General features: G+C 38.6%; 1 protein-coding gene across 2 annotated transcripts in view; it reads left to right on the top strand.

Annotated features, from left to right (window-relative positions):
- The window catches only part of LOC141505181 (guanine nucleotide exchange factor VAV2), an 81,941-nt gene that overhangs the window by 38,845 nt on the left and 20,802 nt on the right, over positions 1–22,294 (top strand). For both annotated transcript variants that reach the window (XM_074210757.1, XM_074210758.1), the window contains exons 6-11: positions 6,204–6,290; positions 7,036–7,121; positions 10,339–10,471; positions 12,185–12,294; positions 13,371–13,472; positions 14,004–14,092. In XM_074210757.1, the coding sequence (XP_074066858.1) occupies positions 6,204–6,290; positions 7,036–7,121; positions 10,339–10,471; positions 12,185–12,294; positions 13,371–13,472; positions 14,004–14,092 (607 nt within the window). The remainder of the gene's footprint in view (positions 1–6,203; positions 6,291–7,035; positions 7,122–10,338; positions 10,472–12,184; positions 12,295–13,370; positions 13,473–14,003; positions 14,093–22,294) is intronic.

Consider the following 22,294-nt stretch of genomic DNA (forward strand, 5'->3'; position numbering starts at 1 on the left):
TGTAGGGGGTTGAGAGGGGACTAGAAATTACATGCAAAAATATGTTGTTGTGTTTGGCCCTTCTAGACTATGAATTTCATGAAGGCAGAGACTGTGTCTTATTTATTTTGAGTCTCACTCCTAGTGCTTAGTACCATGTTTTTGTTTTTGTTTTTGTTTTTAAATTTTATTTTAATTTTTTCCCAGTTATATGCAAAGGTAGTTTTCAGTCTTCATCCATTTGCAAATTTTTCAGTCCCATGTTTCCTTACCTTTACACTTTCTCTTCCCTCCCCCCTTCCCCCTTGTTGGTGAACAATCTGACATAGGTTTTAAATGTAAAATCTTGTTTAACATATTTCCACATTTGGCGTGTTGGGAAAAGAGAAATTAGAACTAAGAGGGGGAAATTCTGAGAAAGAAATGAAATTTTGCGCTTTGTTCTGCATTCAGACTTAATAGTTTTTTTTCTTTGGATGTGGATGGCATTTTCCATAACAAGTCTCTTTGAATAGTCCTTGATCAATGAACTGCTGAGTCACTGAGTCCATCATAGTTGATCATCTCATAGTATTGCTGTTTATGTATACAATGTTCTCATGGTTCTACTTAACTTCATTGAGCATCAGTTCATGCAAATCTCTCCAGGCTTTTCTAAAGTTGGGCTGCTCATGATTTCTTAGTAGTAGTACAGTGCTTTATACACAGACAGTTAAATGGTTCCTAAATGGTTGCTTATCACTTCCACTGATCTCAATGTTGTGATTTAGTTTTCAGTCATATCCAACTCTTTGTAACTGTATTTTGGGTTTGATGGGCTTTTTTGGCAATACTGGACAGATTTATCATTTCCTTCTCCAGTTCATTTTACAGATGAGGAAATTGAGGCAAGCAGGATTAACTGATTTGTCCATGGTCACACCACTAGTAGTATCTGAGGCCAGATTTAAATTCAGTTCTTCCTGACTCCAGGCCTGGCACTCTATTCCACTGTACCATCTAGCTGCCCTGCTCTAAACATTAGATTTTTTTTATCAATTAGTCTAATTAACCTTAGACTATTAATTCAGTCTAAGCTAGCATCAGTGTTTTTAGCAGCTGTTTTAATTCATTGGCTTAGACTAATATCTTCCATATCTTCCTCACTTGAACTGTCAGCAAATCAGGCCCTCCCTTATCTTGTAAACCATCTAGATTTTAGAGTTTCTTTCATTGCTAAACCTCAATCTATCTTTAGGGATTCTTCTTTGACTTTAAAATGAAAACCAGGAGAAAAATATAATCTATAGGATCATAGATTTACAATAGAGAGGTACCTTGGAGGTTATTTAGTCCAACCTCTTCATTTTTGTAAATAAGGAAAAAAGGGCCAAAGAGGTTAAGTAACTTGTTCAAGATAACACAGACAGTAAGAAATAGAGCTGGAATTTGAACGCAGGTCCTGTGATTCCCAATTTAGTGTTCTTTCCACTACATGAAAATTCAGAGCTGTCTTGTGGAATATTTCTTCTGTGCAGTTTAACAAGGACCATATATAGCAAGCTACCTTGGCACAGTTCTGCTCAAAAATCTGAAAAGGCAAGACAGACCCTTGGAGCAGTAAGTGATGAGATTTGCTGGATCATACCCCAGGATACCCAGTTGGCTATTTTTCTATTTGGTTACTTTTCTGGGAGTTCTGACAATTGCCTACTAGGATGAGCAGTGTTGCCTTATGGATTTTACACCCAGGCACTTGCTGCCTTCTCCGGAGAATGAAATTAGAAGAAATTGGTTGTGTGCCCAGCTTCTCTGTAACTGAACGAAAATCCTGTGAGTCCACTCTGCAAACTTTCCAAGAAAGAATAGTCTAACTTCTTGGTTGGACACAGTACCCTCTAGTGTCAACCAGGAGCTCTGCATCTGTACTTTGCTTTTAGATGTGGTTTAATTCACTAAAAGCTTGTTTTAATTCCTTGCTTTATAACAAGGTCTTGGTGCTTTGGTACTTGATGCCAAGAATACATGCAGAGAAAACTCTTCTCTTAAAGTTATTACAATCTTTTGGTCATTTTGATCTGTGCCAAGGGTATGCCCTGGATTGATTTGGGAAAATTCAAGACCCTCAAGGTTCTTGCCCATGGTCAGAGAGGGCCATTCAAGAAAGTTTGTCTATGTCTTCTCCTCCTTGTAAATACATCCTTCTGTCTCTCACATGAACACATGTGGAAGATAGAATCTTTAAGAATCTGAACAAAATTGCTTGGTTAATGTTGCAGTATTTTGTTTTTAATAATCAAAAGTTCCTCTCCTCCCAGTTTTGCCTTGTTCTACAAAGTAGGTAATTAACAAATCTTCTGTTAAGTTGAATTGATTTTAAAGTTTTATGAGAGTTGGTAGAGTGAGAAGGACCCTAGATCAAGTCAGGGGAATTTGTATTCTAGTTCTAGCTAATACATTATCAAAAGGCAACACAGTTCAGGGAAAAGGGTGCTGGGGTTGGAGTCAAAACATGAACATCCAAATCTTGACTCTGCCCTCACTGCCTATGTAATCTTGGGTAAGTCAGTCCTTAAACTCTTAAAATTAAGAAGACCTGGTTTCAAATCTTGCCTTAAACACTTACTAAGTAGGTGACCTTGGACAAGTCCCTTAGTCTCTCTTGACTTCCATTCCCTTACCTGTAAATTGAAGGAAGGGGGTGGTAATTGATAGCCTCTACCCCACAGAATTGTTTTGAGAATCAAATAAGCTAACCTGTATAAAGATTTTGCTATAAATGCAAATATATATGAGAGCTATTATTATTCTTTTTTTATCATCTAAATTTATTTTTATTAAAGATATTATTTGAGTTTTACATTTTCCCCCAATCTTGCTTTCCTCCCCCCCCCCCACAGAGAGCACTCTGTCAGTCTTTACTTTGTTTCCATGTTGTACCTTGATCCAAATTGGGTGTGATGAGAGAGAAATCATATCCTTAAAGAAAAGAGAAGTCTAAGAGGTAACAAGATCAGACAATAAGCTGTTTCTTTTTCTAAATTAAAGGGAATAGTCCTTGCACTTTGTTCAAACTCCACAGCTCCTTATCTGGATACAGATGGTACTCTCCTTTGCAGACAGCCCAAAATTGTTCCCTATTGTTGCCCTGATGGAATGAGCAAGTCCTTCAAGGTTGAACATCACTCCCATGTTGCTGTTAGGGTGTACGGTGTTTTTCTGGTTCTGCTCATCTCACTCAGCATCAGTTCATGCAAATCCCTCCAGGTTTCCCTGAAATCCTGTCCCTCCTGGTTTCTAATAGAACAATAGTGTTCCATGACATACATATACCACAGTTTGCTAAGCCATTCCCCAATAGAAGGACATTTACTGGATTTCCAATTCTTTGCCACCACAAAAAAGGGCTGCTATAAATATTTTTTTACAAGTAATATTTTTACCCTTTTTCCTCATCTCTTCAGGGTATAGACCCAGTAGTGGTATTGCTGGGTCAAAGGGTATGCACATTTTTGTTGCCCTTTGGGCATAGTTCCACATAGCTCTCCAGAAGGATTGGATGAGTTCACAGCTCCACCAACAGTGTAATAGTGTCCCAGATTTCCCACATCCCTTCCAACAATGATCATTATCCTTCCTGGTCATACTGGCCAATCTGAGAGGTGTGAGGTGGTACCTCAGAGAAGCTTTAATTTGCATTTCTCTAATAATTAATGATTTAGAGCATTGTTTCATATGGCTATAGATTACTTTGATCTCCTCATCTGTAAATTGCCTTTGCATATCCTTTAACCATTTGTCAATCGGGGAGTGGCTTTTTGTTTTAAAAATATGACTCAGTTCTCTGTATATTTTAGAAATGAGTCCTTTGTCAGAATCATTAGTTGTAAAATTGTTTCCCAATTTACTACATTTCTTTTGATCTTGGTTACATTGGTTTTATCTGTGCAAAAACTTTTTAATTTAATGTAATCGAAATCATCTAATTGGATTTTGGTGATGTTCTCCAACTCTTCCTTAGTCATAAACTGCTCCCCTTTCCATAGATCTGACAGGTAGACTAGTCCTTGATCTTCTAATTTGCTTATAGTATTGTTTTTTATGTCTATGTCCTGTAACCATTTGGATCTTATCTTGGTAAAGGGTGTGAGGTGTTGGTCTAATCTAAGTTTCTTCCATACTAACTTCCAATTTTCCCAGCAGTTTTTATCAAAGAGGGAATTTTTATCCCAATGGCCGGACTCTTTGGGTTTATCAAACAGCAGCTTACTATAATCATCTGCTTTTACACCTAGTCTATTCCACTGGTCCACCACTCTATTTCTTAGCCAATACCAAACAGTTTTGATGACTGATGCTTTATAATATAATTTTAGAATCGGGTAGGGCTAAGCCACCTTCTTTTGCACTTTTTTTCATTAAGCTCCTGGCAATTCTTGACTTTTTATTTCTCCATATGAATTTACTTACAATTTTTTCTAACTCGTTAAAGTAATTTTTTGGAATTTTGATTGGTAGGGCACTAAACAGATAGTTTAGTTTTGGTAGAATTGTCATTTTTATTATATTAGCTCTACCTATCCATGAGCAGTTGATATTTGCCCTGTTATTTAAATCTAATTTAATTTGTGTGAGTAGTGTTTTATAATTGTTTTCAAAAAGATTGTGAGTCTGTCTTGGCAAATAGACTCCCAAATATTTTATATTGTCTGAGGTTACTTTGAATGGGATTTCTCTTTCTAGCTCTTCCTGCTGTTTCTTGCTTAGACATATATAGAAATGTTGAGGATTTATGAGGGTTTATTTTATAACCTGCAAATTTGCTAAAATTGCTAATTATTTCCAGTAGTTTTTTAGATGATTTCTTGGGATTCTCTAGGTAGACCATCATGTCATCTGCAAAGAGTGAGAGTTTTGTCTCTTCCTTCCCAATTCTAATTCCTTTAATTTCTTTTTCTTCTCTAATTGCTGCTGCTAACATTTCTAATACAATATTAAATAGTAGTGGTGATAATGGGCATCCTTGTTTCACCCCTGATCTTATTGGGAATGGCTCTAGCCTCTCCCCATTGAATATAATGCTTGTTGATGGTTTCAGATAGATACTGCTAATTATTTTAAGGAACAGTCCATTTATTCCTACATTCTGTAGTGTTTTTAATAGGAATGGATGCTGTATTTTGTCAAAAGCTTTTTCAGCATCTATTGATATGATCATATCATTTCTGATAGGTTTGTTGTTGATATAATTGAGTGTACTAACAGTTTTCCTAATATTGAACCAACCCTGCATTCCTGGAATAAATCCTACTTGATCATAATGTATTATCCTAGTGATGACTTGTTGTAATCATTTTGCTAAGATTTTATTTAGGATTTTTGCATCTATATTCATCAGGGAGATAGGTCTATAATTTTCTTTCTCTGTTTTAACTCTTCCTGGTTTAGGTAACAGTACCATATTGGTTTTGTAGAAAGAGTTAGGCAGAGTTCCATCTTTCCCTATTTCTCCAAAGAGTTTATATAGGATTGGAACCAATTGTTCCTTAAATGTTTGGTAGAATTCATTTGTGAATCCATCAGGCCCTGGAGATTTTTTTTAGGGAGTTCAGGCTTTTATTATTCTTTTCAGATAACACTCTAAGATTATGCATTGGTAGAAAAATGCCAATCTTTATACCATTCCTAACCAGGAGAGCCTTCCATCTCTAAAATCACAGGGCTGAGTAAGATGATGAGAAGGAGGAGGAAGAAGAGAAAGATAAAAAGCCGGTTGGATTGAATAAGAGCTGATAGATTCATAACCTTCTGAACCAGATTTAAAAGTAATTGGAAATATTTAATAAATTTTAAAAATGCAGTACAACATAAAATGTTAATTTATGTTTCTCTAAGTTAACATATGATCCACAAGGATGCAGAGATCTATTTCTATTTGAGTTGAATGCTAGACTAGATGACTTCCATGGTCCCTTCTTCCTTTGAATCTGTGATGTTATGAACTAGCAATCTGACCTTAGACAATTTGCTTCACTTCTCTACTTCAGTTTTTTTCATATTAATTTGGGGATAATGATCTTTATTCTACCAAACTTTCAGGGTGGCTATGGATAAAGATTAAGTCACACTTATAAATAGATTTTGTGGAACTGAAGAAATCATTATTACAACAGACTGTCAAAATTTTATTTTTTTACAATGTTCCCTTAGCATGCCAATTAACACCACTATTTGCCATTTTGAAGGACTTGGCGATGTACATAAATGAAGTCAAACGGGACAAAGAAACCTTAAAGAAAATCAGTGAATTTCAGAGTTCTATAGAAAACTTGGTAAGTCAGAATGTCTTTTCAATCACCTATAAAGCTTCCCTGGAACCAAAGCACAGTGACATTTATGATTTTTAGTGAAAATATCAATGGCAGCTTGAAATTAGAAAGGATATTTTTTGCCATGATTGTTTCCATTTTGTGATGAAAAAGACACTGTGGAAGGTTTAAAGCTAACATAGCTCTCATATTTCCTCCTTCCCTTCCAACCCTCTATCCCAAATCCACTGGATGCACAGGATCTGTTTTTGATTGGATTTTGTTTTGCTGCATTGGAAGCTGGGCAATTTTATACTGCATATACATCCAGTGTTCCCCACAGCAGTGAGCTGTCAAATGATATACAAGGCTGTTTGTTGTTCTGCTCAGTGCTGACAAGTAACTTTAGAAAACATACGTTGGTAGAAGACTCAGAGAAGTGGAAATATTTCATATTATTTGAGCATACGATGACACTAGAGGCTGATGGGTAATCTGATCTGTTGCAGTATCCTGGGGTTCTAAGCCACATGGGTTACCGCAGCTCTGCCTAAGAATTCTAGATTTGGGAGTGCTTTTAGAAACATATGGGATAGGAATCACATCCTCAGAGGAAGAGAAAGGGTCTACTCCATCAGCTATTTTCCCCTTGAAAGCTTTCCTACTTGGGAAATTTTCAATCCCTCATTCTTTCTGAGATGGGGTTCTAGGAACTAAAAAAGAATGAGTACCACTTTGAGGCTTCATGTTGTTTTCTCTTCTTTCATAGCAAGTTAAACTGGAAGAATTTGGGAGACCAAAGATCGATGGGGAATTAAAAGTTCGGTCCATTGTAAACCATACCAAACAAGATAGGTGAGTTTACCAGTGGAACAGAGGTCAAACACAAGGGCAGGGGTGGGAGGGAGTCAGTAGGCTCCCCAGGAGGTAGACATTGAATGATGCCTATCCCTGTTATACTGTGATCTCCATCAAAGGCTTACAATGTCTCTTAATTTCTCTGTGTAGCACCAAACACAGGGATTTGCACATAGATACCTAATAAATGACTGGCAAATGAATAATCATCCATACATACATCACTGTAAAGTAGATAGTATAAATTTCATTGTATCCATTTTATAGATATCAAAAGTAAGTCTGAGAATTTAAGCCATTTGTCCCTAAATTACTCTACCTTCCAAATTCTTATAGTGTTTAAAGAAAACAAAATCCCCCAAAAGCTCCCTAATCCAAAAAAGAGCTACTATTGTTCATTTTCAGTCAACCAACCAATCAACACTTATTGTCTGCACAACTATTATCTTTTGTGGAGGATGGTAAGATCAGTAAGACATATAGTCTTATAAATTCTCCCCTCAGGGAAGAATTCAGGCTGGTCTAGTAGACAGTAATAATAATAGACAAGACATATAGCACTTTAAGGTTGGAAAAGCACTTTACTTAAATTTATCTCATTGGGGTTTCTCAACTACAAAGAAGTTAGTCCCACTAGGGTCACAACTCCCTTAGATAGTTTAAGTGAAAATATCACAAAGGGGATAAATGCTGAAAATAGGATTTGAGCTCAACTCTTTCCTGATATTGAAACTAGTATTCTTTCTACTAGATTATACATGAAATGCTAACTTATAACACTGAAACTTCTACTTTTTAAGTATTTAAATATTGTTTAGATTGACATCAGATAAATTCTATTAGTAATTATTTTTCTAATTTATTCTCTCCCACATCCCCATCTTCTATTGGGGATGGAAAGGGAAAAAAAAAATTCTTGTAACATATAAGCACAGCCAAACCAAACAAATTCCCATAATGGCTAAGTACAAAAACATGCTTCTTTCTGCAGCTTTTTTTTATTTTTTTCAAGGCAATGGGGTTAAGTGGCTTGCCCAAGATCACACAGCTAGGTAATTAATAAGTGTCTGAAGCAGAATTTGAGCTCAGGTCCTTCTGACTCCAGGGCTGGTATGCTATCCACTGGGCCACCTAGCTGCCCCTTCTTTTTGCATCTTAAGTTCATCATAGCATTCTCTGTCATTGGTCCTCAGGAGTTACTTGGTCATTGCATCAATCAGAAGTCTTAAATCTTTCCAGATCTCTGACTTTACAATATTGTAGCTGTTGTTTAGTCTTTCAAGCTGTTTGTTTTTACAATATTGTTGTATTTGGGTAAATTCTTCCTCCTAGTTCTGCTCATTCACTCTGTATCAGTTCATACAAGTCTTTCTAGATTTCTCTGACCTATCCCTTAATCATTCCTTTAGCACAATAATATTTCATTACATCTCATTATTTGTTCATCTGTTCTCCAATTGATGTCCCCCCATTCTTTGTCCCTTACCAATAAAAGAGCTACTGAAAACATTTTGATATATTCTCTCCTCTCTTTCATATACATTCTAACCTCTACTTTTTGTTTCCACATGACTCCATGTTCTGGCCAAACTGACCTGCCTGCTGTTCCCTAGGCGAGGCATTTCCTCTTCCATACTGTGTATCAATTGTCTTCCTTGCCTAAAAGGCTCTTCTTTCTCATCTCTGCCTCATGTTATCCTTAGCTTCCATCAGGGCTGAGTAGTCTGTAAGAAGCCTTCCTTGACTCCTCTCTACCCTGCCTTAGTTTGCTCTTCTTCATCAAACCCCCTGAATTCACTTCTCTGTAAACATGACTTCTCCCCAAGGACTTGAAATTCAATAAATCTAGGAACTTTTTAGGGATGAATTAATTAAATGCTTGACCAAATACAGCAGGCTAATTTTTAAATTGATAACTTTGTATGACCCAAGAATGATGTTATAAATATTCACATGACCTTTGGCAGATAAAAGATTCCCCAGCCCTGTTCCTAGAGCATAAGGACTACTTTTCATCCTCTCCATGTCCCTTGCCCCTTACACAGAGCCTGGAACATCACATTCTATCTAGACTATTGCATCCTCTTTGATCTCCCTGACTCCTTCCTCTCTCCAGTCCCTCTCCACATAGCTGGCAAATTTTTCCTAAATTGCAGATCTATTCTTATCACTCCCTTACTCAGTAACTCCCTATCACCTCCAGGATAAAATAGAAATTCTTCTGTTTGGCATATAAAATGCTTTACAATTTGGCCCCAAATACCTTTTCAGCTTTATTATAAATTAGTCCCCTTGGCTGTCTGCAATGGAGAATACCATCTGTATCCAGAGAAACAACTGTGGAGTTTGAACAAAGACCAAGGACCTTAAATTTAGGGGTAAAACCTCATATCTTATTGTCTGATCTTACTATCTCTTATACTTTATGTTTCTTCCTTAAGGATATGATTTCTCTCTCATCACACTCAATTTGGATCAGTGTATACCATGGAAACATGTAAAGACTGGTAAATTGCCTTCTGTGGGGGATGGGGAGGGAAGTAAGATTAGGGGAAAATTGTAAAACTCAAAATAAATCAAATCTTTAATAAAAAAATAAATTAGGGGTGGCTAGGTGGCACAGTGGATAAAGCACCGGCCCTGGAGTCAGGAGTACCTGGGTTCAAATCCGGTCTCAGACACTTGATAATGACCTAGCTGTGTGGCCTTGGGCAAGCCACTTAACCCCATTTGCCTTGCAAAAAAGAAAACCTAAAAAATAAAATAAAAATAAATTAGTCCCCTTCCTGTATTCTCTGGTCTCTTTACTGTTTCTCACACATGATACTCCATCTCTCACCAATATTTTCGCACTGGCCATCCCCTATACTTAGAATACACTCATCATCTCCACCTCTTAGGATAACTAGTTTCCTTCAAATCTTAGTTCACATCATTTTCTGCTTGAAGTCTTTTTAATCTCTCAGTATGCCTTCCCTATTCCCCTTCGGTTACCTTGTATTGATTTTATCTATATTTGTCTATATACCTATATGTTATCTCCGTCAAGAAAATATAAGCTCCTTGAGGACAGGAGTTACTTCACTTTTTGTCTTTGTATCCCTAGGGCCTGGTCCATAATAGGCAGTTAATAGTTAAATGATATTATGAATTGAATTGAATCTTTGGAATAGGAACTTCACTGATTTTCCTCTTTTAAATCTCATTGAGGCAGGTATTTATTTTTGTTTGATAAAGTGGTGATTGTCTGTAAAAGGAAAGGCTACAATTATGAGCTGAAGGAGATCATCGAGCTGCTCTTTCACAAAATGACGGATGATCCAATGAACAATAAGGACATTAAAAAGGTAGGCAGGTGCCCCCTATCCACACTGGCATTCCTTACTTTGTCTTCTGACTTCTCTTTCCTACTCTCCTCCCCCCCGCCCAACCCCAGAGTCATTCAGCAAGCCTGCCCATGGTCTCATAAACTAGGGTCTAGAGAGAGGAAGGTCTAGTTAGCAGCAAAATTGAGATTAGATACCAAATGTTCTGAGTCTCAGCATTGGGACAACTTAAGTCAAAGGTTTTTAGCATATTGGCTGATGCTCTTGAATAGTCTAGTAAGTGATTAAAAGCAATGACTCTCTTTTGCCCAGTCCATTCAGGAAGAAGCAAAAGAGAATTATATTGAGAGGTGAAGAGGTAGAGGGAGTCTTCACTGAGCATGCTTTTAGATCCCAGAATCAGCTCCTTCTAATCTTTGTTTTGTGAATTCTGTTGCCTGTGATAGGATATAATGGGGGTGAGGGTTAGAGGAGGAAAAGCCACTCAACATTCTGCTTTTTTTTCCTTTCTTTCACTGCCTCCTCATCTTTGACATGGTGCTTTTGTTCATTAAGCTACTGGTAGCAGTCACTGACATTCCCATAATCCCTTCAGTGAAAAAAGTACTTTCCTCTCTTTAGGAGAACTAGTTACCCTATTTATCATTATCCCTACTTTACAGTTGAGGAAAGAGGCTCAGAGAGTTACTCAACTACTAAGTACCAAAGCTAGAAGTAGTTCTCTCAAGATTCCAAGTCTAGAGATCTTTCTGTTCTACTCTGCTCCCTCTAACTTACATGCTCCAGCATGTACATACATAACTGACCTTCCTGTGTTACCCATAACCCAGGGGGCACAACCTGGCTCTGACTTCTCCAAGATCCTCCATCCCTACGGAGCCCCCTAGCCCTAAAACACAAGAGTATGCAATGACCTAGGACTTTGCAGAAAATATGGATAATATGGGCTTTATCTTATAATAATCTTTTTTCCTCCCACTTTTCTTCTTCTTAATGCTTTCTAGTCACATGGGAAAATGGTAAGAAACAACTCTATACCTTCCCCTCTATCTCTGAGTGTTGGGGCCCCTAGATAATGTTCTCCTGTGACTTGTTTATATGTTCCAAGTATGACAATTATGACTTTACAGTGGGGGCAGAGAGGGAAGGGAATGAGTATGTGTAGGTATGAGCATTGGGGTGATAGCTGGGAGGAACTTTCCCATGCATTGTGCTTAAAAATCCTCTTTTCCCAAAGGAGTTCTGGGGAAAAGCAGGGACTTCAAGTGACATTTCTTAACTTATCCTAAGTTTGGGGTTGTGGTGTGGACATAGAAACAAGGAAATATTTTAAACAGTGAGACTGTGGGGTAGTCCCAACCTTAGGCAATCTTTCTTGGGTTATGTTTTGGGTTCCCTATCTAGAAAGTAAAAGGAGGTAGGATGATTAAGGAATTGGATGTCCTTTTTCCTTTGGTCACAGCTTATTCCTGAAAGCTGCCTCTTCTTGGTTCTAAAACCAACCTGTATCTGATAGAGTATTTTGAGTTTAAGCCCTTGCTAGTACCAAGGAGTTTTCCCCAAGGTGGGGGCAGGAGATGTGGGGGGGGAGACAGCTAGGGAGCAGAGTCTATCAGAGCTACCTCAATATGTTCCTATTTAGAGAAAGGAACTTTAGCTTAAAAAAGAAGGGGGGGGGAAGCCCCAACCCATCCCTAATTGAAAGAAGAAACCATTTCTTGTTTCCCATTGCAGTGGTCTTACGGGTTCTACTTAATTCACCTACAAGGAAAGCAGGGCTTCCAGTTTTTCTGCAAGACTGAAGACATGAAAAGAAAATGGATGGAGCAGTTTGAAATGGCAATGTGAGCACTTGTGAGGGCTAGCCATCCCTGACGGGGTCTCCTGCCAGTGTACTCAGCAGGATGTTCCAGTGTAGAATGCACTGACCCCTTCCATTCAACATACTGAGTGCCATCTGGGAAGGGAAGGGTTCAGGACAATGGACAGTAGAAGGAAACAGGGTTCTTAAGGTGGTCTTAAATTATTTTGAAAGCAGAATGTCTGCATATGTCTGCATAAGGGACCTCCTGAAGAGACTATCTCTGAGAATTCAGACACTTCTAAAACAAACTCCATATGGGATGAGACATTCTCCTGGTATCTTTCTCTACCACAGGTTTTAGGACTGGGTTTCAAACAAAGATATTTATTTTAGCAGCTGTTATTGTCTAGCCAAAATCCCCTTTTCTGTAACTTCAGTAAGTCTTTGCATATTTGATGAAAGGGGGGGAAAATGCTGTCATGGTTAGTGAACTCCAAAGCTTTTAGGACTGGAATCTTAGAAACCACAGGATCTCCGAGCAAGATGAGGGTCTTAAAGCACATTTAACCTACCTTTCATTTTGCAAATTATGAAACTAAAACCCAGAGGTGGAAGGTAACTGGTCTAATGTTACATATAAAGTAGACCTGGGATGAAAACCCCAGTCATCTGACAATCAACCCCAGCATTTTCCACTTCAAAGAAACATGTCTTGCCCCCATTCAGAGGTCAAGGGGTGCAGGCAGAAGTGTGGAGGATTTGGAGTCAGAGAAGCCACTAGATTGGAATTGGGGCTCTGCTAACTTTCTACCTGTGTGAACTTGAACAAGCCAAGTAACCCCCTGGAAACTCAGTGTTTTTCTACATTAAAATAAAAATGAAGGTGCAGGATAGATGGTCTTTAAGATATTTTCCAGTTCTAAGTCTATGATTAGTTCATTCCCCAGCTCTTTTCAGAAGTCAAGGAATCATACCATTGCCTTGCAATAAAGTAAAAAAAAGAGAGGTCAAGGAATCCAGAAAGTCCTAAAAGGTAGAAATCATCCCAGGTCTGGAGAGGTAGGGGGGCAGGGTATCACACTCAATGGGGTCTCTGTTCTGTCACTCTTGTATCAGGTCAAACATTAAACCAGAGAAGGCCAACGCAAACCATCACAACTTCCAGATGTATACATTCGACAAGACAACCAACTGCAAAGCATGCAAGATGTTCTTAAGGTGAGAAAATCTGCTAGATTCCCCATTCCAACCCCCCCCAACATCTGCCACATCCTTATTAAGGCCCAACATCTGCTAGAAGCAGCAGAGAGGCAGGGTACCACCTTATTTCTCTGGCCTCTTTGCTCTGGACCATCAGAAAATATATAAGTTACAAGGACAATTTCAGGGGAAGGGAGGGGGGGGAGGAAAAATGAAAACTCATAGATTTAGAGCTAGAAGGAACATTAAAGTTCATTTAGCCCAACTCCTTTCTTGTACAAATCAAGTTATTGATACCATTTTGCATTTGAAGAAATTAAGGCTCAGAGAAGCTGACTTGCTCATCTAATTAGGGAAGCAATGGGAAATAATCATTGAAGAACTAGATTGGGGCCAAATTTTAGACTCTTTTGGAATGCCAGATTGATGAGTTTGGGCCTGATCTCTGTAGTCAAGGGGAAACTTTGAAGATTTCTAAACATAAGCCAAAGGTAGAGGCAAAGTCTCATTTATTATCTTTTCCTTTTCACCCCCATTTTGCCTGTTCAGGGGGACTTTCTATCAAGGCTATCTTTGCACTAAATGTGGGGTTGGGGCACATAAGGAATGCTTAGAAGTGATGCCACCCTGCAAAATAAGTAAGTAATCTGACATTCCCCGTCACCTTTGTCCCATCCTTCCCTCTCTCTCTCTCCCCCTGCTCTCCTTTTTTTCTTTCTCTCTCTTCACTTCTTTTCTTCCTCTTTTTCCTTCCTTCCTTCCTTCTTTCCTTAACAATTATTTATCAACTTGAAATAATTCTGAATCCGCTCTGCTTCCATGGTCCCTTCTGACTTCTTCTGTGCATATTGCTTTCAAATTTTTAAATTACTTTTCTTCTTATTATTTTTGTTGTAATTTATATTGTTGTGGTAAGTGTCTATATTGTCTAGGGTTTACTTTTATTCCATCTCTATTACTCTGGACAAATCTTCCCATATTTATTTGTATTTTTCACATTTGTCAAGTGAATCCAGGCTTCAGATTCCACTTCTGCAGCACCATAGGCTGGAATACAAAAGCAAAACAGCTACTTCAGGCAGATCCTCATCTCAAGAAACTTTGCAGTCTTACCTACCCGCTGAAATCCCATCCCATCCCCAGGAACCCCAAGTTTATTCATCAGCTCTCTTCTTGGTCTGTTCCCCAGGCTGAGGAAGAGAGGAAACAGGTCACATTTTTGTTGGAGGGAGGGGGACAGAGCTCCTTTTGACTGCTGTATTTGTTATTGGAAGGTGTGGATGCTGTGAAGGAAGGAAAGTTTAGCCTTGTTTTGTAGTGACCCCTACTGGCTACATTTATAATTATTACTAATTATGACAGCAAAGGGTTGCAATCCAGACTAAATTCCCAGGAACTTCATCAGGGTCTGGAACTCGTGTTGCAATACTTCAAAACTCAGTACTTTCATCCATGCCATGCTTCCACCTATATATGCAGATTGCAACCCATCTATGCTTTGGAATCGTATTTGTGAGTTACTGCTTGACAATGGATTCATTCCTCATCCTACTCCATCCATCCATTGAACATTGATTAAAGACCTGGGGTTAAAAAAAATCATAGACTTAAAACTGGAAAACATCTTAAAGATCAAGGGTTATAAAGGAAATGAGGAAAGCCCAAACAGCTCATGACCTCAAAGAGCTAACATGTGAACAGATAAGTAGATACATGATAATTTTAGGAGGGAGAGACCACCAATAACTCAGTAGATTAAAAAAAGCTGCCTTTAGAAGGTGTCCCATGAGCTGAGTCTTGAAAAGACATAGTGGTATTAACAGTTGAACATGGAAAAGAAATATTTTCCAAGCATGAGGACAGACAGTCTGTGCAGTCAGTCAACAAGCATTGGTTAAATGCCTGCTAGGTCAAGACCTAGAAATTTAAAAAAAAAAAAAAGCAAATACAGTTTCTATTCTTAAATAGCTACTAGTCAAATGGGGGGGACAACATGCATAAGATAACTTATATACTTATATAAGAATAATATATAGAGGATGCATCAAAGAAAATCTTGGATAGAAAATACTAGCATTAAGTGAGACCTTCTTGCAAAAGGTGAAATTTTAGCTGAGACTTTGAGAAAGCCAGGAGACAGAGGTAAGGCTGGAGAGAATCCCAAGTATGGGGCTTAGCCATAGAATGAATGAAGCCAGGAAATGGAATGTCTTGTTCAAGGAAGAACAAAGAAGCCAGGATTACTAGCTTGTAGAGTATGTGGATGTGGAAGTAAAGTATAAGAAGATTGATAAGGTAAGAAAGAATGAGCTTATGAAGGACTTTAAAAACCAGATAGGATTTTATATTTGATTCTGGAAGTAAGAGGGAGGCACTAGAGATGATGGTAATTGTGGGTGTGCATGACATGGTCAAGACTTTGTTTCAGTAGTTCACTTTGATTGCTGGGTGTGTAGAATGGCCTGAAGTGGAGAGAGACTTGAGGAAGAAGGGAAAGATGAGTTCAGTTTTGGACATGTGAAGTTTAATATGGATATAGGATATCCATTTCTAGGTATCCAGAAGGCATTTGGAGATGAGATACTAGAAGTCAAGAGAGAGCTTAGTACTGAACAAATGATTTGAAAATTATCAGCAAAGAAGACATTTTAATCTATAAGAGCTAGTAAGACCACCAAATAAAATAGTAGAGAAAGAAAAAAAATAGTACTGAATTTTGGGAGATATATACCTTTACCCTGGATGAAGATCTAGTAAAGGAGATGGAGAAGGAATGGTTAGATAAGTGGGAGGAAAATCTAGAGATGAGACTGTCAAGGAGATAGTGTCTCATACTACAAAGAGGTCAAGAAGGGTGACTGAGATCCTTCTTTCAAATGAGAGCATTGAAAACTTTACAAAGTAATTTTAATTGGTGAGGTTGGAAACTAGATTGCAGAGAGTGAGGATGGAAATGAGAGTAAAGGAAGTGAAATCATTGATTGTATTTTTTTTAAATCAATTTAGTCACAAAATAGGATGATAGCTAGTGGGGATGGACAGGTCAGATGAGGAAGAAAAAGAGAGATGTGGGGATGCTTGTAGAAATAGGGAGGCAACCAGATGAGAAACAATTAAAGCTTAGTGAGAGAACTGGGGGTGATAGGAGGAACAATCTTTTGGAGTAGATGAATTGAAATGAGAGAAGAGTTTGTCTTGTTAAGGAGTAGGGCCATCTCTTTATGTGAGACAAGGGTGAAGAAGATAGTGACAGAAGGCATCTGAGTGATGAGATGAAAAGAAAGGGAGGGAGACTTCAAGGTGAATGATCTTCATTTTTCAATAAAATATGAGGCAAGATTCTCCACTGAGGAGCAGGAATGGTTAGGAAGATTTGAGGAGGGAAGAAAAGCTTCTGTAGTGAGTGAGTTAGTGTGCATCAATTAGGGGTGTATAAAAAGATTTTTTTAGTGTACTTCATCAGCAATTTCCTATTATTCTCCAGCTTTTGTTCAGAAGTATGTGAATTGGAGTATGGGTAGTAAATAAAAATTCCAGGCTGGTCTTTGGCAGGGTAAGATCAGTGATACTATAAGGATCCATGGGAATTAAAAGTAGAAGATAGTATAGAATTAGATTGTTTCACCAAGAGAATGGGGAATAGGGGAGAATATTGCCAGGACTGATGAGCAAGAACTTTGCATCGGGAGGACAGGATATCACACTGAGGACAAAAAACAGAATTGGAGGTTGTAAGGCAAAGGGGAAAAATAGAAGAGGACTTTATGATTAGGTAAATGAATTTCTGAGTTCATAAACTTGGAAGTCGACCACTTCTGAGTATTATAAGATCAAGGATATGATCTTGTTATATATCTCTGTAGCTGAGGTGGGGATGTGGGCCCAAGAGAAATGAATGTTGAACTAGGAAGTTAGGCTGTTTGAAGATAGTTGGAGAAATTCCAGGATGAAGTCTGTATTTGGGGAGGAGATATGAATTAAGACCATTGATAAAGGAGGAGAATTTCCTGAGGATAGATAATAGCTACTAGAATTATGTCTGTATGATCAGTATGGGTCAAATGAACTTCAAAGGAGGAGAGATTACAAAGAAATGGTAGCAGAGGGACAGTCTAAAAGTGATAATGGGGAGCAAAGAATATTCCAATTCTTTTACTACAAGGTAAGGTAGATATAAATGTAAGGCAGTGCTGGCTAGGCTGTCCAGGGTTGTAGGATCTTCAGAAACTGTCTCATCAAAATTCCAGAAGGTAGAAGAAGCAAGAAAGGAAAAAGTTAAAAATGAAAACAGGTTTCTTAACTATGGAACAGGTATTCCATAAAGTGGGTGGATCTGAAATGGGACATTAGCATGGTTGGGTTAAGGGATGAAGAGAATAAGGGAATGGACCTTGGGGTTTGAGAACAGGATTGGGATGGAGAAAGTAAGATGAGTTGGAAAGATACTAATCATAGATGAATGTGTTCAGACACATTAGTATCCCCAGGGGGCCTGGTAACCAGTGTGGAGACTGGTGAGGGGAGGCATGAAACTGGAAGCAGAAAGTGAGCAGTGTGGCCTATAGCTTAGGGACGAGAAATGAAGTACCCAAATAGGGGAAAAACTTCACTAGTGAAAAGTTTCACTAGAAACTAGCATGTATAAAAAAAGTAATGAACAATAAATCTGGAGATACAAATTGGAATTTACAAAGGGCTTTAAATGCTGAGCTAAGGAATTTGTATTTTATTCCAAAGGCAATGAACAGAAAGCCATTGAAGCTTCTTGAACAGGTGGATGATATGATCAGGCTTTGTGTTTTAGGAAATTAACCTTCTGGTGAGATTGTTTACATTCTTAACATGGGGCCTAGCACTTGCAGGTATTTGATAAATGCTTTTGGTTGATTGATTATTTAGGCTATTCCTCAGCAGACACAATTTACCGTTAACCCCATTTTATTAGACTACTCCTATAGTCTCCTATAGAATGCTAGGTTACCTCTATGCCACAGTTAGGTGTCAGAAATAGAGGGCAAATCATCATGGCCTTATAGTGCACTCTGCATACATTATTTTATTTGATCCATGTAACAAGGGAGTACAAATACTGCTTTCATCATTTGACAGATGAAGAAACTGAAACTTGGAGAAATAATGTGTAAGATCCCACAGTTATTGTGATGAGATAGATTGGAACTCAAACTGAGATCTTCTGACTCCACCTCCAGAGTGTTTTTCAAAATATTACTGAGTCAGATATTAGAGCTAGAAGGATTTCAGAGAATCTGGTCCTAAATAAGGAAGTTGAGATCCAAAGAGTAAAAGACAGCAAGGAAATATTATAACCAGGTACGTTAGGTGGTTCAGTGGATAGAGCACTCCCTTGAGTCAGGAGGACCTGAGTTCAAATCCACTTCCAAACCCTTGTCACTTACTAGCTGTGTAATCCTGGGCAAGATACCAAAACCCCGATTGCCTCAAATCCTGGGTCATCTCTAGTCATCCTGATCCATATTTTGCCACTGGACCCAGATAGCTCTGGAAGGGAAAGTGAGGCTGATAACTTTAACCTCCTCTCCCCCCAACTCAGCTCCAATTCATATACATATTATGGTCTCATCTCCCTGATGTCATTGCCTTTCTCTCAAACATAGGACAAACAATGACAAACAACATTATAACCAGGCCTAGAATTCCAGTCTCCTAACTCCCATCCAGTGTTTTTAACTCTACCTTTTTTTATCTCCATACATAAAATATCATGATAATACCATGCCATTTATCTCCATATCCAAAATTTCATAATGATGAGGCTAAGGTTCTAGTTTAGTTCAGTTCCTGGAGATTGTGGGGATTGACCATTGATGACCTGGAAGATGGCAAAACGTATGTGTCCTCCTCATGAGGTAGTTGCAGTCTTGAGACTGAAGCCTTCAAGTAGAACAGGCCTTGTGTTACCTGAAATTCCAACTTTAGGCATTCATTCTTTTTTAGGTTTTTGCAAGGCAAATGGGGTTAAGTGGCTTGCCCAAGGTCACACAGCTAGGTAATTATTAAGTGTCTGAGACCGGATTTGAACCCAGGTACTCCTGACTCCAGGGCTGGTGCTTTATCCACTGTGCCACCTAGCTGCCCCTAGGCATTCATTCTTTTGAGACTGAATGACTTTTCCCTGGGAAAAGCTGGAAAAAAAAGTAAGATAAGAATGCCACCTCCATTTCCTTCTCCTCTTTTTTAATTGAAGAGGAAACAACATGCTATTTGACTTTTCCACCTTGTTAATAAGTGGCAGCACCGGAATTCAATCCTAAATCTACTGTTTCTTTCCTTTTGTAAAATAGAGGTAATAACATTATATCATGCTGTAAAGTCCCCCTAATAACAGCAGTTCATTTTTCCAGAACACATCATAGAGAGTAGAGGGAAAGGCAAGAGATGGGAGAATTCCCATTCTGTAGGGAAGGAAGGTATGGGTTTGTTGCAATGTGCACACAAATTAGGAATGCTCATATCAAAGAGATCACTGATCCACATTGTTATATAGCACACTATAGTCTAGAGCAGGGGTGGAGGAACCTCTGGCCCATGGATCATATTGGTCCTGCATTGGCAAGGCAACCACAGGCAGGATTCAAAATTCAATAAATCTTGTAGCTTTTTAAGGGTGAAATAGTTAAGTGTTTGATCAAATATAGCAAGTGAATGATGTTAAAAATTCAAATGACCCTTCACCAAAAAACAAAAAGGTTCCCCACCTCTGGTCTAGAGCAAAATGTTATGCTGTTGAAAAAGCCTTGCCCTTGGACATGTTGATGCATGCTTTTAGACTTGTATTCCTTGATAGACAAGTGAAAACAAAATCAACAGCTGCAGAAGAAATGGAGGAAGGGCGGGTGGGTGGATGGGGGAAGGCAGAATAAGTACCTACTAAGTGCTGGGATGGTGATAAATATACAGGATTATTGCCAGAGGAACGAGTAGCTTCCATAAACATTCTGTTCTAGACTCAGTGATCTGGTGATCTTTTCAATGTCCAGGGGTCTAGCTAGACCAGCAAGCTGCTAGCCAGGATCACCAGAGTTAGGGTCATGGCCTTGGAATGGGAGCAGAAAAGTATAGCATACTTCTAAGATTAATCTACATTAAGTAACATTTTTTTCTATCTATTTTTTTTAAGTGGAGACAATTAACAAAATAAGAAATCAAATCCTAATTTGTAGCATTTTCTGATTCCTAGGGTGTAAATGCTCCTAATGACAATGTAACAATTCCCTTATTGGATGGTTCTAGCACAACCCTGGTCATGCCAGTCCTACTTGGTCCCAACCATAGGGACAAACACAGCAAGCACTCCATGACCAAATGTCTTCTTGCTGTTTCTTGCACATATCCTCCATCTCCTAACACTGAGCATTTTCCTTGGATGTCCCCCACACCTGGAATGCTTTCTCACATCAGCTCTGTTCCAGAACATGATGTAGATGATAGAGGGAAAGGCATGAGATGGGGAAATTTCCATTCTGTATTGAGGAAGATATGAGTGGGTTGCAATGTACAAATAACCTGACTTCTCTGACTTAGTTCAAGTTTCAACTAAAGTCCCATTTTCCATGAGCATCCCTTCCCAGACCTCCTTAGCATCAAAGAGCATCCCTGATTTTTCTTTTCCGTATCTTTGCAATAGTTATGTACTTGCTGTTTCCTCCCCTTAGACAGCAAGAGCAGGGACTGTATTTTACCTTTCTTTTTATTTCTTTGTATGACCAGTTCCTATTGAGTGATGGTATGTCTCCCATCTTGGCAGCCCAGCCCTTAATTCTTAGAGATATTTTATGACATCTCCATGAAACAGTTTCTAGAAGAGGGACTGCAGAATTCCATGATCTTTACCAAGCCTCATCTAAATTCTCTTAGGCAATATTGGCCTTGGAACCCAAGGTAGGTTAGGACAGAGTCAGGGAAAAGCAAGAAAAGGTGACAGTGATGATGATGATGGTGATGAAATAAGAGCACTTTACATTTTACAAAGTACTTTTTATACACTACTTCATTAGATCCTCATAGGAGCCCAGTAATGTAGATGGTGTTAAAACCCCCATCTTACAGATGAGGAGATTGATCTTGGGAGAGGTTAAATATCTTACCCTGAATTGCACTGAATCAGTTCAGTAACAAGAATTTATTAAGTGCCTACTGTGTGCCAGACACTATCTTAGAAACTGGAGATATGAAGACAAGTATGAAACAGGCTCTATTCTCCTTAAGAATTTCTGGCATGGGTGGCTAGGTGGCATAGTGGATAAAGCACTGGCCCTGGAGTCAGGAGTACCTGGGTTCAAATCTGGTCTCAGACACTTAATAATTACCTAGCTGTGTGGCCTTGGGCAAGCCACTTAACCCCGTTTGCCTTGCAAAAACCTTAAAAAAAAAGAGAGAGAGAATTTCTGGCGGTCTGGGCTTCTCACTTTTCTGTAATTCAGAAGGTAGAAGGTATAATCTGAGGACTGACCTGAGATGGTATCATGTAGTAGGAAGAGCCCTATACATGAATTCAGTGCCAAATTCAAATTCAGGTTCTGACATCCATAAAATATGAAACCTTGTGCCAGGAAATCTATTTCTTTGAGCCTCAGTTTTCTCATCTTTACTTTTATTTGATTTTTTAAAATTAGGTGACTTGCTCAGGGACACAAAGCTAGTATATAAGACTAGATTTGAACTCAGGTCCTCCGGATTCCAGGGCTAGTGCTCTATTCCACTGCACTACCTAGCTGCCCTTCCCCTTCCCATCTTTAAAATAAGGGTGATGATATTTGAATTACTTATTTAACAAGATTGTTGTGGGCAAAGTTCTTCAA

Source organism: Macrotis lagotis, chromosome 1 (assembly GCF_037893015.1).
Source record: "Macrotis lagotis isolate mMagLag1 chromosome 1, bilby.v1.9.chrom.fasta, whole genome shotgun sequence".
Taxonomy (NCBI): Eukaryota; Metazoa; Chordata; class Mammalia; order Peramelemorphia; family Peramelidae; genus Macrotis; species Macrotis lagotis.